Source organism: Bactrocera oleae, chromosome 2 (assembly GCF_042242935.1).
Source record: "Bactrocera oleae isolate idBacOlea1 chromosome 2, idBacOlea1, whole genome shotgun sequence".
Lineage (NCBI taxonomy): Eukaryota > Metazoa > Arthropoda > Insecta > Diptera > Tephritidae > Bactrocera > Bactrocera oleae.
In genome coordinates, this window is record NC_091536.1 from 25,307,171 (window position 1) to 25,324,968 (window position 17,798).

Sequence of the window (17,798 nt, forward strand, 5' to 3'; positions counted from 1 at the left end):
ACCCTTTCTTACATTTTTAATACTATATCAATATATTTAAATTTATTATATAATAAGTATGTATGTACTTATGTATATAATTAATGTTGAATAGAATAAAGAAAACATATCGTAACTACCACCAATTGTATCTACTCCCAGCGAAATCACGTTCATAAAAAACGTTTTATTTACAACTGTATTAAACTATTACCCTGCTCATCCAATCCTAATATGCTGTTCGGTTGTTCCTTCATCTCAGAAACGTCTTTAATTTCCTCTTTTTCAAAATGTCCGCGCAATGTACGATGATTCTTCAACGCAGTTCCTTGAATAAAACCCTCGTCACAAATATTGCACACGTACGGCCGTTCCCCAGTATGCCGACGTACATGCAAAGCAAGATCATTAGATTGTGTGAAGCTTTTCTCGCAATAAGAACACTTGTACGGCCTTTCGCCAGAATGTATACGCATGTGCGTATGCAATTTATAGGAGCGTGAAAACGACTTGTCACACACTGTGCAACGATGGGGTTTTTCCCCCGTATGAGTACGCCGATGGCATGCCAAATCAGATGAGCGTGGAAATGCTTTATCGCAAAATTCACACTGAAATGGTTTCTCGCCTGTGTGACGTCGCATATGAACAATCAAATTTGATGAGGAGCTCACAGAACGCCCACAAAATGCACAAAGAAACTTATTTTCTTTGGGTTGCTTTTTTTCATCGTTGGATATCTTGACAGCGACATTCATACTGCAACTGGGAACATCACCGTCTAGCGGATGCATTTTTTTCGTATGTGCAATCAGGCGATCTTTGCGATTATAACGGCTATCACATTTATCGCAATGAAATTCTTGAAGCGGTACGGGCTCACTGCGGGAGGACGCCACAACATCTTTTGCAGCTTCAACAGGTTTTTGTGTTTCTTCTGGATGAACCAGCTTGATGTGCACGTCCAAATTCTCAGGCCACATAAATTTATATGAACAGTGCGTGCATTGGTGCAGTTTTTCACTATTATTACATTGTGTGCGCATATGATGATCCATAATATCCTAAAAAATTTAAAACATTGCAAACTAGGTTTCAAAAATTATTCACCACACTTACACTTGTAACTGTTCTAAATACACACTTATCACACTTAAGTGTTATATGCTCGTGCTTATGCACCGACAACTGATGCTGACTCATTTCATATCGTCTTTTACAAACTAATCCGCACATTTGGCATTTATATGATTTAGCATTGTCGTCCTCGTCTGTCTCTGAATCGTCAACGTCCAACTCGTACCCTAACTCATTCATTATTGAATAATTGTGCTGTGAATGGTAACTGTGGTGTGAAGATGACACTGCTGACGTCTCATGCCGCAGATGAGTGCGTAGAGCAGCCAAACTTTGGAATTTTATGTTACAAACACGACAATAAATCTGTTTTATGCCATTCGGTCCTTTACTGGCTGTGATGTGAGAAGCGGCAGCACTCAACTGATGTGAAGTTATGCCATGCCTCTTGATGTGCAAGTATAAATTGCTTCTGCGGTAAAATTTACGTGGACACCATAAACATGGAAATACAGTAGCATCGACTCGATGTGTCATCATGTGGCGTGTGAGATCCTTCTGCATCTGAAAACTTCTGGAGCACTCCTCGCAATCGAATGAACTAGGTACGAAACACTAAAATATACATATATGTAGTTATTAATTTTATGATAATATCCACATTAACACCACTTATCACACCTTCTTAACCTCTTCGCTGTCAGGGTGCATTGTGCGTAAATGCATTTTCAGATTCTCCTTCCACATAAAGCGTTGAGGACATTTGCGACACACGTAACGTTTCAATAAGTTCTTGCATTGGTGTCGATAATGCGACTGCAATAGCTTCTCGCACAAGAAGCGCGCCTGGCAATGTTGACATACATGGGGAGCGTCATCCCAATTATGATCGCTCGCTTGATGAGCAAAAAGTTTATACTTACGCGTAAACGTGATGCTACACAAATCGCAACCATATATTGAACGCCTTGGGTGCCTGATATTTTGACCCATAGCAAGATACAATACTTCATCAGGTTCGGACTCTGAATCAGTATCGTCTGTATCGGAGCCGCTAATGCTTATCTCATGGCCCAATTCATTGGTAATTGAATAAAATCGATCCATCTGACCGGCTGTAATATCAGCCATCATACGCGCCATTAGTAAATCCCTGGACATAGGCGCTTCATCTGGATAAAAAAGTAAAGAAATTTCCGAATTCGTTGTTACATGTTGCGACAACGACACATCTGTTCGATGTTCCAGGATATGTGTTCGCAAATCTGCAATTTTTGTATGCTTGGATAAGCAGATTTTGCATTGGACACATTTGCAGCCGTTCGGACGGCAGAGATGCGGATCGACAGCATTTACTTTACGAATTAGCTCACGCTTGCTGGCAGCCGCTGTTGTCGTGGCCATGCTCCCACCGGCACCATGCACTTTCAAGTGAGTCTGCAAGTGATCCTTTCGATAGAATTTTCGTTCACAATAGAGACATTCAAACTTCTCATCATCGGGCATATGTATGCGTTTGTGTCGCGTTAGATCCTTTGGCCAAATAAACACTTTATTGCATTGATCACATTGTAGTTTATTGGCAAGTTGTCGACTTATTTGTTGCTCTGGATCAATATGTTGTCGCTGCATATGCTGTTGCAGGTTTGCCTCCCACACAAATCGTGCTGAACATCGTTGACAATCGAATCGCTTATAGATATTGCCACAATCGCGTTTATAGTGCTGTTCCAATAAGCCCAAGCAAACGAAACGTTTCTCACAACGACAACAAGCATGCGGGAAGGAGTCTTCCCCATCAGCATGTGCACTATGTTGATGTTGTAGGATGCGTGTTCTTCTGAAAAAAACTTCACCACACAAATCACACGTATAGGGTACTGATAAAGGATTTCCATTTTGCATTCTGTCCGTTTCAAAATCGCTCTCTGAATCATACAAATCCAACTCATTACCACTCTCATCAACAGCGGAATAATAGTTTGTTAAATTTTGTCCAGCAAAATCAATTATAATGCTACGTTCGACCTCTCCTTCTTTTCCTTGACAACCTTGTGGCCAATGAATCTTAAAGTATTGACCCTCTGTATATCTGATGCCAGTCCACCCATCCGAATGGCGTGACAAATGAGCCCGAAGCTCAGCGAGAGTATTCAGTTTTTCTCCACACAGGCAACATTCGATACGCCGTTTAATTTGTTCGTGATCCTGTCGCAAATGTTGACGCAAATTTTCCGCCTTCAAAAAAGGTTGGCTACAGATTGGGCACACATGAGATTGACTCTTTAAGTTATGTGTCTCTTGATGTCGTTTCAAGTCCGTAGCATAACGAAAAGTTTTATCACAAAAATTGCACTGCAATAAATTTCTTTTCCGCTGTTCTGGACGCTTCGGTACATAAACATTTAGCCGATTGGAGCATTTATGACCCTGAAGATTCTGTACCCAAACAAATTTCCCCGGACATTTGAGACATTGAAATTTTCTATCCTTATTTCTGCATTGTGTGCGTGAATGTATCTCAAACATTGTTGTGCTCACAAACTCCAACTTGCAAACGTTGCATTTGTGGGGAAGTTTGTCTTGGGAGTGCTCCGACTTCGAATGCTGAAATAGCTGATATTTTCGTCCCAACTTTACGTGACATAATTCGCATTCGTACTTCTCCACAGCCGAAAAATTTTCTGAATCAGAATCACTCAAAGCCATTTCATAGCCATACGCATTAACAATTGCGTAATACTTCGCAAAAAGTTTATGCCTTATGTCTTTGCAAATTTTCTCCTTAATTTTTATTATGTCACCATTAAAATTGGGAAATAATTCTTTAATCACGTCACTTTCAGCGTCTAAACGTAGCGTATGGGCCTCATTATGGGTTTGCATATGTTGACGTAGAGTTTTAATGTTTGGTATAACCTCAGGGCAAAGTTTGCACTCTACCGAAAGCAAACGCTGCTCCGTATAAAGGTGTTCCGCAAAATTCCACTGTATTGGTCGAGGGCGGCGAACGCTTTTCTCGCATTTTGCATGAATCTTCAAGTGTTCAGCAAACTTATCTTTTCGCTGAAAGCGATGATGACATTTGATGCATTCGAATGGAAAAATGCCGAAATGACTTTTTATGTGACGTTCTACATCTTTTTTCCAAGCAAAATCTTTATTACATCTGTTACAATGATACCGAGAATCGTCATTGCAATACGTAAATTCCGGTTTTTTGGAAGATGGCCGCCTAGTCCTACGTTGTTTAGTTAAGCTATTACCAAAATAGAAAAATTAGAAAATTATGTATATATTTTTGTAGTATACATATATTTATATTTACGGTTCATCTTGTTCACTGTCATCATCACTAGTTTCACTATCTTTTGTATCATGTTGCAAACTTAAATCTAATTCCATTTCTTCAAGGAAAGCAAAAATAATACATTTAAGTAAATTTAGTTAATAGATAACTCTAGCAATATTACCGGAAACTCTTCTGGAATGAACTTTCCTTTTATTCAGAATTTTTTGTTCTCGTGTAGAATGTATTTGTATATGTTTATCAAGTTTATCCTTTCTCTGGAAGAGACGGTAGCATTCTGTGCATTTATATGGATAGATATTGGAATGTAACATCGAATGCCGTTTTGCATCTTTCTTCCATGCAAAACTTTTGGAACATTTATTGCAATGATACCGACCATCATCCGCACGAAATGTACATTCGAAGGTCTGAGTGGATAACTGCCCAAGCCGCCGTCGCTTCAATAATGGGGTGTCTGAATTATCCTCACTGAAATAAATGCATTAATATCCTCATTAGATATAAAAAAAATATTTATCATATCTAAAAATACTACCTCAAGCTGTTGTATAAATTACCCGGATTTTCTATGCCATCACTATCGGCTATTTCTTTATACCAACTAGTTTCTACTGTAGTTATGGGATCTGTGTCCATGTCACCTTTCACTTTGGTTTTGTATTGTTTAGATAAAATTATACAAAAAATAAATGTTTTACCTGTACTATTGCTCTTGGTATCATTTTTTTCTGCATTTACATTCGCGACCACTTCGTCTTTTACAAACTGGACTATTTCGTTTACACTTTTGACGATTTCACATTCATTTTTACCGATGTTAATGAATTCTTCATTGTCTTCATCTCCTTGCTCGTCTTTTTCACCTCCCTGCTCGAACTGGTCTTCCTTTTTAATTTCTGTTTTTCTTATGGGTATGTCAATGGGCGATTCCAATAAACAATCATTCTGCTTATCTGGCAGTTTTTTAGCAGTAAAAGTTTTAGCATTTTCGATGTACAAACTAGCCTGTAATTTTTTATTTGCTGCTTGCACTTGTAGTACAAATGAATACGCATTTTTAAGCTTGCGTGAGCACTCTCCACAAATATGCTGTGGTAAACGTTTAGCAACTTCAGTGGTATTCTAAATATGAATAATAGTTTGTTAGTGTATTTATAATCACTTAATTCTAGAGTAGATACATTAATTTTAGCAATGTCCCATAGGAAATCTGCTAGAGTTTTCTTAGGGTGACGATCATAATCCAACAGTTCTTCAAGAGAATAGTAACGGCCTTCATTATCCTCGCGACAAGTTCGACATTGATATGAGACCATTACTTATATATTTCATAAAACACTAGAATACTAGAGATCGGAAAATTCTTTAATAAAAAAGAACTCTATAATTGCACAAAAAGAAGAATGATAAGTAAGCAATAATACTGATTGTACAAAAGCTTACAATAGATAATGCTCCTTCTATAGATAACCGATAACTATCGTGCTAATCATCGATATTAATTTAAAATGCCGATATCTTTTTGTACAACGTTTATGTATCGCAGTTAATCAATTGTATACAAGGTCAAAAGCTTCTCGCTTGTTACAGGTTATCAAATGAAAATAATTAGCACACCACCCTCCCAGCCCCGTTGTTCACGAACAATGTTTATATTTTTTCTTTTTTCCTTTATTAAAAATAAATATATGTTTAAGTTTATCTTCTGGACATAAAATAATAGCCATACGAATATACTCGTGGATGTAATGCTTTTTAATTAAATTTTCCCAAAACTAGTAGCTGCTATGACATAGGCAATAAGCTCCTTTTTGCGTTTCTACGATTGTTTTTTGTCCTGTTGTGACTCTTAAACACATATTTTCGCACTTCTTTCAAAAACTGCATACTGGTAATTTCACAAAATGCGTCTAAAAAGGAAAATTGACTTTCATATGAATGCATGTGTATGAGTATGTGAGGTATCTTTAATACTCAATATTCATATTTAAAAATCGCACTTACTAAATAGGCAATCAGAAATAAGATGCAAGTCACGAAGACAATGTTTTCCCTGCAGCCCAGCAAAATTATAGTCAGCAATTAAATCGTCCGTAAAAACTTTACGTAGAACGTTGTCTACATTGCCATCGTTGCCTTTTAATCTCTGGAAATATTCACACTGATTGTGAAAGTAGGAGACATGTTACTAAGGAGAAGCAAAATTTAATTTCCATAATACATACTATTTCATCGGCGTAATTTGTATCCATAATATTTTCTTCAATTTCTATTAATTGGGATTGCGTTTGTATGGGAAACAATTTCCAAATTTCAGAAATTTTTCCTTTTTCAGCATTTCCAATTCGTTGCTGCTGGTGAGATCCTGATTTCTTTGGCAGCTAAGAAAAAAATAACTGATACAAGTCGCAGACAGAAAAATATATTGACCATTCTAATTGTGTTGTTTGTTTTTACCTTGACGATGTAGCTCTCCTCACTGGCATTACTGTCAATATATGTTTCTAAAAAATAAACACATATAAATATAAGTAAGTAACCCAACGACTATATTTATTCATTTGAATATACCTCTATGTGTCTTCATTTCTTCACTAGAAATACTCGTTCTTTTGGGGTTAGTACATTGCTTAAAATCCAGGCTTCCATTGTATACATTTCGTGGCGAGTTTGAGTTCTCAAAATTTCCACTAGAAAATTGTTCGCTTGAATAAAATCAAATTAATAGATTATTATAATATGTTCAAAATGTGTTAACTACATAAGGCTTATTATAATTTCTTCACATTATAATTAATTTACGTTTCATTATCAAATTCCATTTCCACTGTATTTTTCATATCCGGACTTTCATCGCATACATATATCTAAAATGTATGATATTTGAAATTTAATTCAATCAACATACTACAAATATATCTTACGACATTTTCCAAACCAATTTCATGGTGTTTCACCGCATTCGCAAAAGTTTGTTTTTTCCTTAACAAATACTTCTTTTGACTAAGTCTATTATGACAAAGTAAAATGTATCTACGAAGTAATTTAAAAAACTTTTTTTCTGATAAATCTGAAAATGCGCCTATAAAAAATATTTTCACTTTTCTTATCAATTAATTTTAAAAAAAAACTACTTACTTTGAACATATTTTAATATTGAATCAAGACTAAGGATAGACATCTTTCCAGAACGTCCATCTAGATTATATTGATATATTAGTTCATCTTTGAATATACTACGTAAAACATCATCAACTGTGCTGTCTTGATTCCTTTTTAAATAAGTAGTCTGTAAAAGCCAATCAAAGAGAGGACATTTCAACAAATATCAACCAAACTTTTCATATTCTTACAAAATCTCTACCATAACCATGATTTTTAATTTTATCCTCTACTTCCAGCGCTTGTTCGATAGTTGTTATTGGAAACCAACTTCTCACTGTGGCGATGCGCTTAATATCAGTTATGGTTTGCGCTGATTTACCCAGCTGATTTGAGATCTAAAAATTATACATAGAGTAGATAGTATTAAGATATCAATTGCATAGAAAAAACTTTGTATAATCTCACTTTTCTTTCGGTATATATCCTAACATCGTTGAAGCTGGCATTCATTTGTTTCTGCATATTCATCAAATCTTGGAGCATGGACTTCATTTCTGCTGATTACATTAAATGTACTTATCACAAATACATACATCACTGTTAAATATTATTTAATTACCTTTGTGGCAGTCATTTTTACAAAATATTGAGTGTTTCCTATTTTCGACGTCATCTTTTAAGGTAAACATTATTTTAATAAGCTATTATTCTATAAGTTGAAGTAAATATTATTTACCTCCTATTTTTGCTGGGATTGAGTTATCCATCATTATTTTCCTATTATTATCTTTCGAAATTGCAATCGGATCTTAAAGGAACTCGTTTTTATTAAAAACAAACGATTGTCATAATATAGTGATATACCTTCCTGAAATTGTGCTAATGCATTGTTACAATCAATGAAACACTCCTGAGGCTGACAGACGCTATGATTATCGACATCCATTTTATTTGACTCCTCGAAATATTCTTCTGGAATGGTTATGGATTTTTGGCCTATTATATTTTTAGTACGAAGGTTATCCATCATTTTTCTATTCACCTCCTCCACTTGCATTACAAATGAAAACGTAATTTTTAATTTACGCAAGCAATTGCCGCAAATTTGTTGTGGTAAACTTTTTGCAGCTTCCGAATTATTCTACTTGCATTAGGAAAATGTTTTAAATTATAGCAATATTGTCTTTTAAGGAAATTTTGCTATAGAAAAGGGCCCCTAACAAAGGAGGCCTCAAAAATGATTCTTTTAAAATCATCTTATTTTGACGCGAAGATTACAAATCCGTTGTTGTTGTTGTTGCAGCGGAAGAATTCAGATCACTTAGCTGTAATTACAAGTTCAACAAGTAAGACATTTTCTTGTGAGAGGAAAATACTGAAGAAATGTAACAGACACGATTACGATTTCTTTTGTGCCGCATTTTGATGGTATGGACGAATAGAGGAGACCGTCGAACGCCTTTCCGCACTAGCGGCCTTTGTCCGCACTTCAAAAAAAATAGCCCTGGTCGACCAACACCGGGGTGTCTTCATAATTCACTCGCTTCGAACTCCTTTCGGGTCGGCTTTAGAATACCATCCCACGATTTCAGGGTTTAAAGGGGTATGGATTGGAAAGAGGATTAAATTAAATATGTAGAAAGAATGTCGTGATAGTATACTAAAGTTTCCATCTCCTTTGTGCGCTGGCGGCCTTCGGCCGCGCTTCAAAAGTAACCCTGGGTTTTTCACAATTCTTTTACATACCGAAATGATTTCGAAATAGAATTATTGTCAAAATCGACTTTCCACTCATGGATTTGTAATCTTCGCGTCAAAGTAACATGATTGATGAAAAAAAAATATTATTTTTGGCCTCCTTCGTTGGGGTCCCTATTTCATAGACATACCTCCAATTTGCATGTATCCCGTAGAAAGCCTGCCAGTGTCTTCCGTTGATTATCCTTCACGAGTTTACCGTCCAAGGAATGAAAGTTTTCATCCGTGGTATCTAAACAAGTACGGCATCTCTGTTGGTCTACGTCCCGACTCGTCATGTTTATAGAATTATATCCGAAAGTAAATATTTATATTAATGTATTGAAAAAATTGAAACTTTATAGTTGTGTATTCAGAGTTGTGTATTCTTCTTCTTAAAGAAATTCGCAATTGGATAAATCATTGCTTAGACTGGGTTCACACACGAAGACTTTTGTTGTTGTAAAGGCAGAATTCTGCCGAATTGACAGCCCTTGGCCGGATAAAAATCCTGGTCCGTTTTAATCACATAGATCCGACTGTCGGGAGAACGGACAAAGACTTTTGTCGTCCAAACTGCTTATTATTGAGGAAGCGTCGACGAAAAAAGACGATGGACACCAAGTTGCTTGTTGAAATTGAGCTCGGTTTCAAATAAATATATACATAAGATCGGAAGTTTGAATTTTATCATCTATATTTCGTATGTAATAGATATATTTTGAAAAAAAGATGAATAAGGATTAAAATTAACTAATTAAAAATATTTTCATGAACCCTAAAGATGCAGCATACAAGACTTTTGGAATGTGATATGAAAAGTAATGCAGAAAATAGTCCGGCTTGAGTTGCTGGAATTATGTAAATCGTGTGAATGAAATAGGCAGCACCAAAAGACAATTTTCCGAAGACAAACTACAAAAGCTTGCTAAAAATTGCTACGCGCTACGCAATTCGGAATTCCTTTTAATTTTAAAATTCCTTTTCTGATTGAAACAGCGCTCGGTTTCAGAGAAATATTTACATTGTGCTCGGATATCTTTATGTTATAACACTTTTTTTGTATATAATACCATATGCGTATATGAATGCACGTATGCTTAATAAATAATGATAATGAGAGACAAAAGAATCCCCGCCTGAACTCCGTCTATGCTTATAGATTTTACAGCTGACAGCTGCCATTTCATGTTCTAGTTAGAAACTAACCAGGACTCCTTCTTTCGGTATAGTTTACCAGAACTTAACTGACAAAGGGTTGGTAGCCAGATATTGAGAAAACCATTTTTCAACATGTTGCCGGTAAAGTTCTGGTTAAGCGGTTAACCAGACATTGCGAAAACGGGCAATAGTCGCGCTTTTGGGTAATTAACCGTTAGTTTAACCGATAGGTGGCTTTATGGGTAATTAATAACGATTATTGTCTATATCGATCAAAAAAGTCCCTTGATCGATATATATTAATTTTTACTACATGATGACATTGGACCTCGAAATTTGGCGGCTATTGTTAAATTAGCAATGGAAGTGCTTAAATTTAATTTAATCGCTGCTATTAGTGAAAATTTCGGTATTGGTGTGAAAGGTGAACTACCATGGCGTCTAAGGTATTACTGTATATATTTTTATTACGCCTGGCTATAATTTTTTATATGAAACAGGTCTGAGCTCAAATACTTTTCATCTACTACAAGACGATGTTTTGATCCAAAAAAACAGAATGTTGTCATAATGGGACGAAAAACTTATTTTGCTATCCCTGAAGATAAGCGTCCTCTGTTTGATCGGCTTAATGTAGTATTAAGTACAACGCTCAAGACCACAGACCTACCAGAAAACGTGTTGCTTTATCCCAACTTGGAATCGGCAATGCAACGTTTAGAACAATTCGATTTAAGTCAACAAATAGAAACAGTCTGGATTGTTGGTGGCAGTGGAGTGTACAAAGAGGCCATACTTTCGCCACGGTGTAACAGAATATATTTAACAAAGATCCTTCAACAATTTGAGTGTGATACATTCTTCCCCGAGATTCCAGCTGATTTTCAAGAATTGAAATTGGATCAAGAAAAAATACCAATGGGAATACAAAAAGAGGGAGGCGTACAATATGAATATAAAATATTGGAGAAACGAAAAAGGGAGTAAATAAAAGCTCTTAATGTTTATTTAGCGTGATTTATGTCTGTATGTGTAATTGTATCACCTTCAATGCCCTTAGCAACCAACATTAGCTCATACAATTGTATCACTTGGTCGTATTTAAGCATTTCTACAGTGCTTGTGTCCAATTGGTCTCCTATCGCAGCTGTTGCTTTGCCTTTCAGTCCCAATTGTGAAGTAATTGTAACTGCGTACTTCTGTAAGACGAAAAGTCTAAATGCAGCTTTTAACAACTTAAATAAATAAAAGTTTTTACCGCCCATTCCGTTATAAATAGTTGTGCCTCCATAGGTGAGCAAGTAAGATGACGCCGAAATTCATCACGAGCATACTTATCACCCAATTCCCGCAGTTCCTCTGGTAAACCTGCACTTACGAAGTAGTAGATAGATTAAGTAATATCACTATAGGACGTTAATCAGTCTTACCTCTGTGTAAACGTAAGATTGTTTTATATAAAATACGCACCTTTTGTGCATGTGTCAGTTGATCAACTATTATTTTAGACATTTTTGAATAATTATGAGAAGTGATTTTGTATTATGATTTTTTATTTTCTAATGCTACAATGAGTTTGACAAACAGCTGTAAATAAGAAATATCTTAGAATTTTTTTAGGTGGCAACGCTTTGTTATCAAGTGTTCACATCGATGGTACCATTCAACAAAGCGAGCTGCAAATAATAATTACATTTAATAAATATCCTTTATAATTTCAAGCAAAGTCTTGCTTACTGTTAAAATGAACCAAAATGGAACGGGTTTCGCTAGCACGAGCTGCTCTGTGTCTGAACGCCGTCAATTGTCCAAAATTCCAGCAAGTGTAACCTAGTATTTAGAAATTTCCAAACACTGAATTTCTATTGTTTATATTTACTTTATAGATTTTTTTGTTTTATTTCTATAGAATAAACTTCATTTAAATTCTAGAAAGTAATTTAAAGGTTTATATGCAAAGGTCAACAAATTACTCATAAATCTTACTGAAACCAGCATAATTCCAATTGTTTCCCTTTCCAGTAAAAAAGCAACACTGTAAAGAACGTGCTAGAATATTTGTCATCGATAATTTATAAATGTGTTGGAAGTAGCGCGCTACCGCCATTCCTCGAAAAAGTGTGTGTCTAGTCGGACGCGTTAAACACGAGAAAAAACTGTAGGTAAAAGTGAAGTAACACATTGCGATTAAATAATTTGAGTGCATTTTTAAGAAAAATACAATTAAGGTAAGTTTAGATTGGCTTAATTACTTTTTAATTGAATAATGGTACAAAAAGGGGAGAATATGTGATGATTTTGCTTAATCCGAAGGGCTTTAATTTTGGGTATAATACACGTGGTTAGTGAACTTCCGTTTAAATTGGAATTTGGGGATTCATATTCACGTATCAAAAGTAGTATACGTAGCTGAAGTATTACAAAATCAATTATTTAATTATATTAAAGGTTTACTTCTCATTTTATGTATATTGAGCTCCATTCAATCTTCATATATATATATAGATATGTCGACATTGGGTGTGAACTTTGGAGTGTGAATATCGATTACCTTCATTTGCTCTTGATTGGGTATGAAGAAGAGTTGCTTATGGGAGGCAACGATTTAAATTAATATTTATACTAGTATTGTTTTTTTCATATATACATTATTCTTTTTTTGCGTTATTAGCGATTTTATGGCTTCATAATCAAAGACGAAACTAACGCACGTTGAAAGTAAGCAACCTCTACTGGAAGTTTCCGTAATGATTTTTGTGGAGGTGACGTCCATGTTAGCACTTGTAAACGATACTTCTATAATAGTATTAGTTAAAAGTGACTCATAGTAATTGTCCGAACACACTTCTGAATGATGCGATGATGTAAAAAAAAGCATCTGTTCGGTTTTCGTTTTTTATTTTTACGTGCTCTTGTTTAGAGCTGACAAAGGAGAAAGTTACAGCTAAACTGAACGTTCAAATTAAGCATGATAGATTTAAATCTTATAAACTTTGATTCATTTAGTTCAGTTTTAGTATATATAATAGTATTCGCGAAAACGTAAGACATTTTTAAATACCCTAAGTACATCCCCTAAAAATTATAAGAGGTTGTCTTGCTTTTATTTTTGCTGGCGGATATTTGAATTTTTTTGATTAAAAAATTATGATATCTGTAAAATATTTGTTCATACATAATTAAAAAAACACGTTTTAGGTATAAGTATGTCTGCGGTTCCGATGTGGCAATGCCCTTCTAACATGCATACAGTCTTTTTGCATATGATTTATTTTTAATACTTAAATACGGGATCGCCATTTTTGTTTCTGAATATAACACAAAAATACATCTAACTGACTAGCAATTCCTTAAAACCAGGTGTGACTACTCATATAAACATTCCGTCACGGAATTTCCGTGCCTCTGCTTTGTTCTTGAATTTCCATGCTTGGTTAGTGATGTGACTCATGACTGATTGTCGATATTCGATAAAATTGCAATCGAGTTTGCTTTTCTGTTCTAAGCACGGTTTTATTTTTTATTATTTTAATACCTAAAACAAAAAAACCTTTAACTCATGTTTACTGCTTCCTGATAAATGAGAAAACTTGTGTATGTATGTATGGTCAAATTATTTCTCAATGTAAATTCTTATTTCGAATATTTTGTTCAGTCAATATTTACTACTCTTGGCAATTCTTGGTTTTAACTCCTACTTATCCAGAATAGACCCTGACATTCCAAACATATGTCCTGCGTGCAATGAGTCTCCGCATGATACTAACCACCTCTTTGCATGCCCAATAATCCCAGCTCATCTAACACCCTTTTCTCTATGGTCCGACCCCATCGAAACAGCTTGTTTCTTAGGCCTTCCGTTAGATTACCTCGACGACAACCAAACTATTACTTATCATCCAAGCGGGGACTAGATAACCGTTACAACAACAACAACAACAACATTGTTTTTAATAAATGACGTCTTAAAATTATTGATTTATAAGGTTCCACAATGAATTGTCCCGTGTTTTTCAAACCTCTGTAATTAAAACGATTAATTAGATGTTATTGGCAATTGATTATAGTTTAATAAACTTATTATTTGAAATACAAAATATGCAAAAATATAAATGAACTTTTTAATATTGCATGCCAAAATAATTTAATATTTGAAATTCTGGTTCCTGTTTTCCCTTTTATGTTTTCTTCTATTTGATTATTCATATAATACTTTGAATTAGCAATATTATTTTATTACATTTGTATTTCGATATTTTAAATGGGGTTATTGCCTTAAATATTCCAGACAATCACATATTGTACTCTATGTTTTTAATAACGCTTTTACGGCTTCACCTGCATGTTTGTAACTTTTGTTTTCATTGCTACTGAAACTGATCTGCACTGACAAAAGAATCAACAGTTTGATAGCCACTGCGAAAGTATCAACTATCCATCCTGTCATTTAAATAACAAACTTTCCTCATTTTAAACTTACACATTTTTATAGATAAGCAAACCACCTCATATAGCTTAATATTGAATAAAGTTTAAAACACTAAAAAAAATTGTTTTATTACGCTGCCTCCACGCATGCTATTGACATTTACTGGCAGCATGTGTCAGCAATTTACCAGTTCGAAAATTATGAGTGTTATAACGTGAATGAATTGAGTTTTTTGAACTGGCAGGTGTTTCCGCCCATCATATGGCGCATCAAACTAAAAAGTTAAAAATAAACATAGTTTTCAAAAACTAAAAAAATACGCTTTTAAATAAGGTTTGTGCCACACTTCTTGCTATTGCAATAATACCAAGTCTTTTTCGGTCAATATTACTGTGAGTTTATATTAAGAATTATTTTTTACTTTATTTTTAATAGTGTTTTTATGCTATATTTATTAAATTAATTTTCAATATATCATTATGTGTTAATAGTTAAGAGATGAAGTGCGTTTGCGTACAGAACTGATGATATTTTTATTTTTTTCATTTTAGATGTCTAAAGCTCCTGCTGTTGGTATTGATTTGGGTACTACCTATTCCTGTGTGGGTGTATTCCAACATGGCAAGGTTGAAATTATTGCCAATGACCAGGGTAATCGCACCACCCCATCATATGTTGCCTTCACTGAGACAGAGCGTCTGATTGGCGACGCTGCCAAGAATCAGGTTGCCATGAATCCCACAAACACCATTTTCGATGCCAAACGTTTGATCGGTCGTAAATTCGATGATGCTAACGTGCAATCAGATATGAAACACTGGCCTTTCGAAGTGGTCAATGTTGACGGCAAACCAAAGATCGGTGTCTCCTACAAGGATGAGAAAAAGACTTTCTTCCCTGAAGAAATCTCATCGATGGTGTTGACCAAGATGAAGGAAACCGCTGAGGCTTATTTGGGCAAGACAGTTACTAATGCTGTTATCACCGTGCCTGCTTACTTCAACGATTCTCAACGTCAAGCCACCAAAGACGCCGGTACCATTGCTGGTTTGAACGTATTGCGTATTATTAACGAGCCAACTGCAGCTGCAATTGCTTACGGTTTGGACAAGAAGGCTGTTGGTGAACGCAATGTGTTGATTTTCGATTTGGGTGGTGGTACTTTCGATGTGTCCATTCTCTCAATCGATGATGGTATCTTTGAGGTTAAGTCAACCGCTGGTGACACACACTTGGGTGGTGAAGATTTCGATAATCGTCTCGTCACCCACTTCGTTCAGGAATTCAAGCGCAAGCATAAGAAGGATCTTACCACCAATAAGCGAGCTCTACGTCGTCTACGCACCGCATGCGAACGTGCAAAGCGAACGCTATCTTCCTCTACTCAGGCCAGCATTGAAATTGACTCTTTGTTCGAAGGTGTCGATTTTTACACCTCCATCACTCGTGCCCGTTTCGAGGAATTGAACGCCGACTTGTTCCGTAGCACCATGGACCCCGTAGAGAAAGCATTGCGTGATGCCAAATTGGACAAGTCTGCTATTCACGATATTGTATTGGTTGGTGGTTCGACCCGTATTCCCAAGGTGCAGCGTTTGTTGCAAGATTTGTTCAACGGCAAAGAGTTGAACAAGTCGATCAACCCCGATGAGGCTGTTGCTTACGGTGCTGCCGTACAAGCTGCTATCCTGCATGGTGACAAGTCACAAGAAGTGCAAGATCTGTTGCTGCTCGATGTTACTCCTCTATCGTTAGGTATTGAAACAGCTGGCGGCGTGATGAGCGTGTTGATCAAGCGTAACACAACCATTCCAACCAAGCAGACCCAAACATTCACCACTTACTCTGACAATCAACCTGGTGTGTTGATTCAAGTTTATGAAGGTGAACGTGCCATGACAAAGGATAACAATTTGCTGGGCAAATTTGAGCTTTCTGGAATTCCACCAGCACCACGCGGTGTCCCACAAATTGAAGTGACCTTTGATATTGATGCCAACGGCATTTTGAACGTAACTGCTTTGGAACGTTCCACTAACAAGGAGAACAAAATTACCATCACTAACGACAAGGGTCGTTTGTCGAAGGAGGACATTGAGCGTATGGTGAACGAAGCTGAGAAATACCGTACCGAAGATGAGAAGCAAAAGGAAACCATTGCTGCCAAAAACTCCCTGGAATCTTACTGCTTCAACATGAAGGCCACTTTAGATGAAGAGAACATGAAAACCAAGATCTCCGAATCGGATCGCACTACCATTTTGGATAAGTGCAACGAAACCATCAAGTGGTTAGATGCCAACCAACTCGCTGAGAAAGAGGAATATGAGCACCGTCAAAAGGAATTGGAATCTGTATGCAATCCGATCATCACCAAGTTGTATCAGGGAGCCGGTGGTGCTCCAGGAGGCATGCCCGGTGGTATGCCTGGTGGCTTCCCAGGAGCTGGTGGTGCTCCTGGTGCTGGTGGCGCTGGAGCAGGTGCTGGACCAACCATCGAGGAAGTTGACTAAACAATTAGTCTAAACAATATTATGCAAACACAAAAATATATGATCAACAATTCTAAATAAAGCGAATGTTTCAATATAAATCTAAATGTTTTATTATTTATCCGCAAAAATGTATTTTGGTTTCGTAATTGGGTATATTTTGTACTCAGTTATACATATGCATGTATATATTTGAATGATTATATCTTATTGAGAATTCGTTAGATTTGTTTATAGGCGATAATTAAAAGTTGCTTGCTGCAAAAATAAGAAGTTATATACAGAGCGATATACAGAGTAATTTTTAAAGAATTATTTGCCATACTTACAGTGCGGTGCTAAACAAAAGCAACAAATTATTTTGATATATTTTCATTAGAAAAAAATTATTAGTTCTTAGTAAATAACCACTAAATAAAGTAACAAAAAATACTTCATGGTCAGTAAAGAGGTGTTCAAAATTAAAGCAACAAATTAAAATTTTGTATAGGAACCCTTAGCTTAG

At 35.8% G+C, this 17,798-nt stretch overlaps 5 protein-coding genes across 9 annotated transcripts; 2 read left to right on the forward strand and 3 right to left on the reverse strand.

The window, feature by feature from the left end:
- Window positions 1-4: 4 nt before the first annotated feature.
- On the reverse strand, window positions 5-5,803 carry LOC106615963 (zinc finger protein Xfin). Its single transcript, XM_014232382.3, has 8 exons — window positions 5,551-5,803; window positions 5,068-5,491; window positions 4,905-5,016; window positions 4,530-4,837; window positions 4,385-4,463; window positions 1,738-4,315; window positions 1,099-1,671; window positions 5-1,043 (listed from the first exon to the last, which is right to left on the reverse strand). Exons 1-8 carry the CDS (start codon window positions 5,683-5,685, stop codon window positions 171-173), a joined length of 5,082 nt encoding a protein of 1,693 aa, XP_014087857.2. The 5' UTR covers window positions 5,686-5,803; the 3' UTR covers window positions 5-170.
- A 239-nt stretch (window positions 5,804-6,042) lies between these two features.
- LOC106615964 (uncharacterized) lies at window positions 6,043-9,905 on the reverse strand. 5 transcript variants are annotated; one of them, XM_014232384.3, is made up of 14 exons: window positions 9,364-9,896; window positions 8,339-8,615; window positions 8,211-8,282; window positions 8,094-8,147; window positions 7,940-8,031; window positions 7,723-7,869; window positions 7,508-7,658; window positions 7,294-7,439; window positions 7,172-7,236; window positions 6,941-7,074; window positions 6,827-6,873; window positions 6,595-6,750; window positions 6,374-6,530; window positions 6,043-6,279 (listed from the first exon to the last, which is right to left on the reverse strand). In XM_014232384.3, the coding sequence occupies exons 1-14, from the start codon at window positions 9,508-9,510 to the stop codon at window positions 6,155-6,157; spliced, it is 1,770 nt and encodes a 589-aa protein (XP_014087859.2). In that variant the 5' UTR covers window positions 9,511-9,896; the 3' UTR covers window positions 6,043-6,154. The 5 variants fall into 5 exon arrangements, with proteins under 5 accessions (XP_014087859.2, XP_014087858.2, XP_036233019.2 ...); XM_014232383.3 differs by having other exon boundaries at window positions 7,294-7,451; window positions 9,364-9,891; XM_036377126.2 differs by having other exon boundaries at window positions 6,044-6,279; window positions 7,294-7,451; window positions 7,940-8,028; window positions 9,364-9,884.
- A 761-nt stretch (window positions 9,906-10,666) lies between these two features.
- Window positions 10,667-11,379, forward strand: LOC106615933 (dihydrofolate reductase). The gene is made up of 2 exons (XM_014232328.3): window positions 10,667-10,818; window positions 10,873-11,379. The coding sequence occupies exons 1-2, from the start codon at window positions 10,733-10,735 to the stop codon at window positions 11,357-11,359; spliced, it is 573 nt and encodes a 190-aa protein (XP_014087803.1). The 5' UTR covers window positions 10,667-10,732; the 3' UTR covers window positions 11,360-11,379.
- Sdhaf3 (Succinate dehydrogenase assembly factor 3) lies at window positions 11,361-11,961 on the reverse strand. Its single transcript, XM_014232329.3, has 3 exons — window positions 11,803-11,961; window positions 11,631-11,740; window positions 11,361-11,571 (listed from the first exon to the last, which is right to left on the reverse strand). Exons 1-3 carry the CDS (start codon window positions 11,882-11,884, stop codon window positions 11,377-11,379), a joined length of 387 nt encoding a protein of 128 aa, XP_014087804.2. The 5' UTR covers window positions 11,885-11,961; the 3' UTR covers window positions 11,361-11,376.
- Window positions 11,962-12,432: 471 nt separating this feature from the next.
- Hsc70-4 (Heat shock protein 70 cognate 4) lies at window positions 12,433-17,394 on the forward strand. Its single transcript, XM_014232322.3, has 2 exons — window positions 12,433-12,600; window positions 15,353-17,394. The coding sequence occupies exon 2, from the start codon at window positions 15,353-15,355 to the stop codon at window positions 17,312-17,314; it is 1,962 nt and encodes a 653-aa protein (XP_014087797.1). The 5' UTR covers window positions 12,433-12,600; the 3' UTR covers window positions 17,315-17,394.
- Window positions 17,395-17,798: the final 404 nt, after the last annotated feature.

Coding starts and splice junctions, on each gene's coding strand:
- Hsc70-4 (XM_014232322.3), top strand. CDS start 15,353: ATGTCTAAAGCTCCTGCTGTTGGTATTGATTTGGGTACTACCTATTCC.
- LOC106615963 (XM_014232382.3), bottom strand. CDS start 5,685: ATGGTCTCATATCAATGTCGAACTTGTCGCGAGGATAATGAAGGCCGT. Junction 4,838..4,904: donor AATTTATACAACAGCTTGAG/GTAGTATTTTTA, acceptor CATTTATTTCAG/TGAGGATAATTCAGACACCC. Junction 4,316..4,384: donor GACAGTGAACAAGATGAACC/GTAAATATAAAT, acceptor TTTTGGTAATAG/CTTAACTAAACAACGTAGGA.
- LOC106615933 (XM_014232328.3), top strand. CDS start 10,733: ATGGAAGTGCTTAAATTTAATTTAATCGCTGCTATTAGTGAAAATTTC. Junction 10,819..10,872: donor GAACTACCATGGCGTCTAAG/GTATTACTGTAT, acceptor TATATGAAACAG/GTCTGAGCTCAAATACTTTT.
- LOC106615964 (XM_014232383.3), bottom strand. CDS start 9,510: ATGACGAGTCGGGACGTAGACCAACAGAGATGCCGTACTTGTTTAGAT. Junction 6,874..6,940: donor AGAAATGAAGACACATAGAG/GTATATTCAAAT, acceptor TTTATTTTTTAG/AAACATATATTGACAGTAAT. Junction 6,280..6,373: donor TATTTCTGATTGCCTATTTA/GTAAGTGCGATT, acceptor TTTCCTTTTTAG/ACGCATTTTGTGAAATTACC.
- Sdhaf3 (XM_014232329.3), bottom strand. CDS start 11,884: ATGTCTAAAATAATAGTTGATCAACTGACACATGCACAAAAGGTGCGT. Junction 11,741..11,802: donor AATCTTACGTTTACACAGAG/GTAAGACTGATT, acceptor TCGTAAGTGCAG/GTTTACCAGAGGAACTGCGG. Junction 11,572..11,630: donor TATTTATAACGGAATGGGCG/GTAAAAACTTTT, acceptor TTCGTCTTACAG/AAGTACGCAGTTACAATTAC.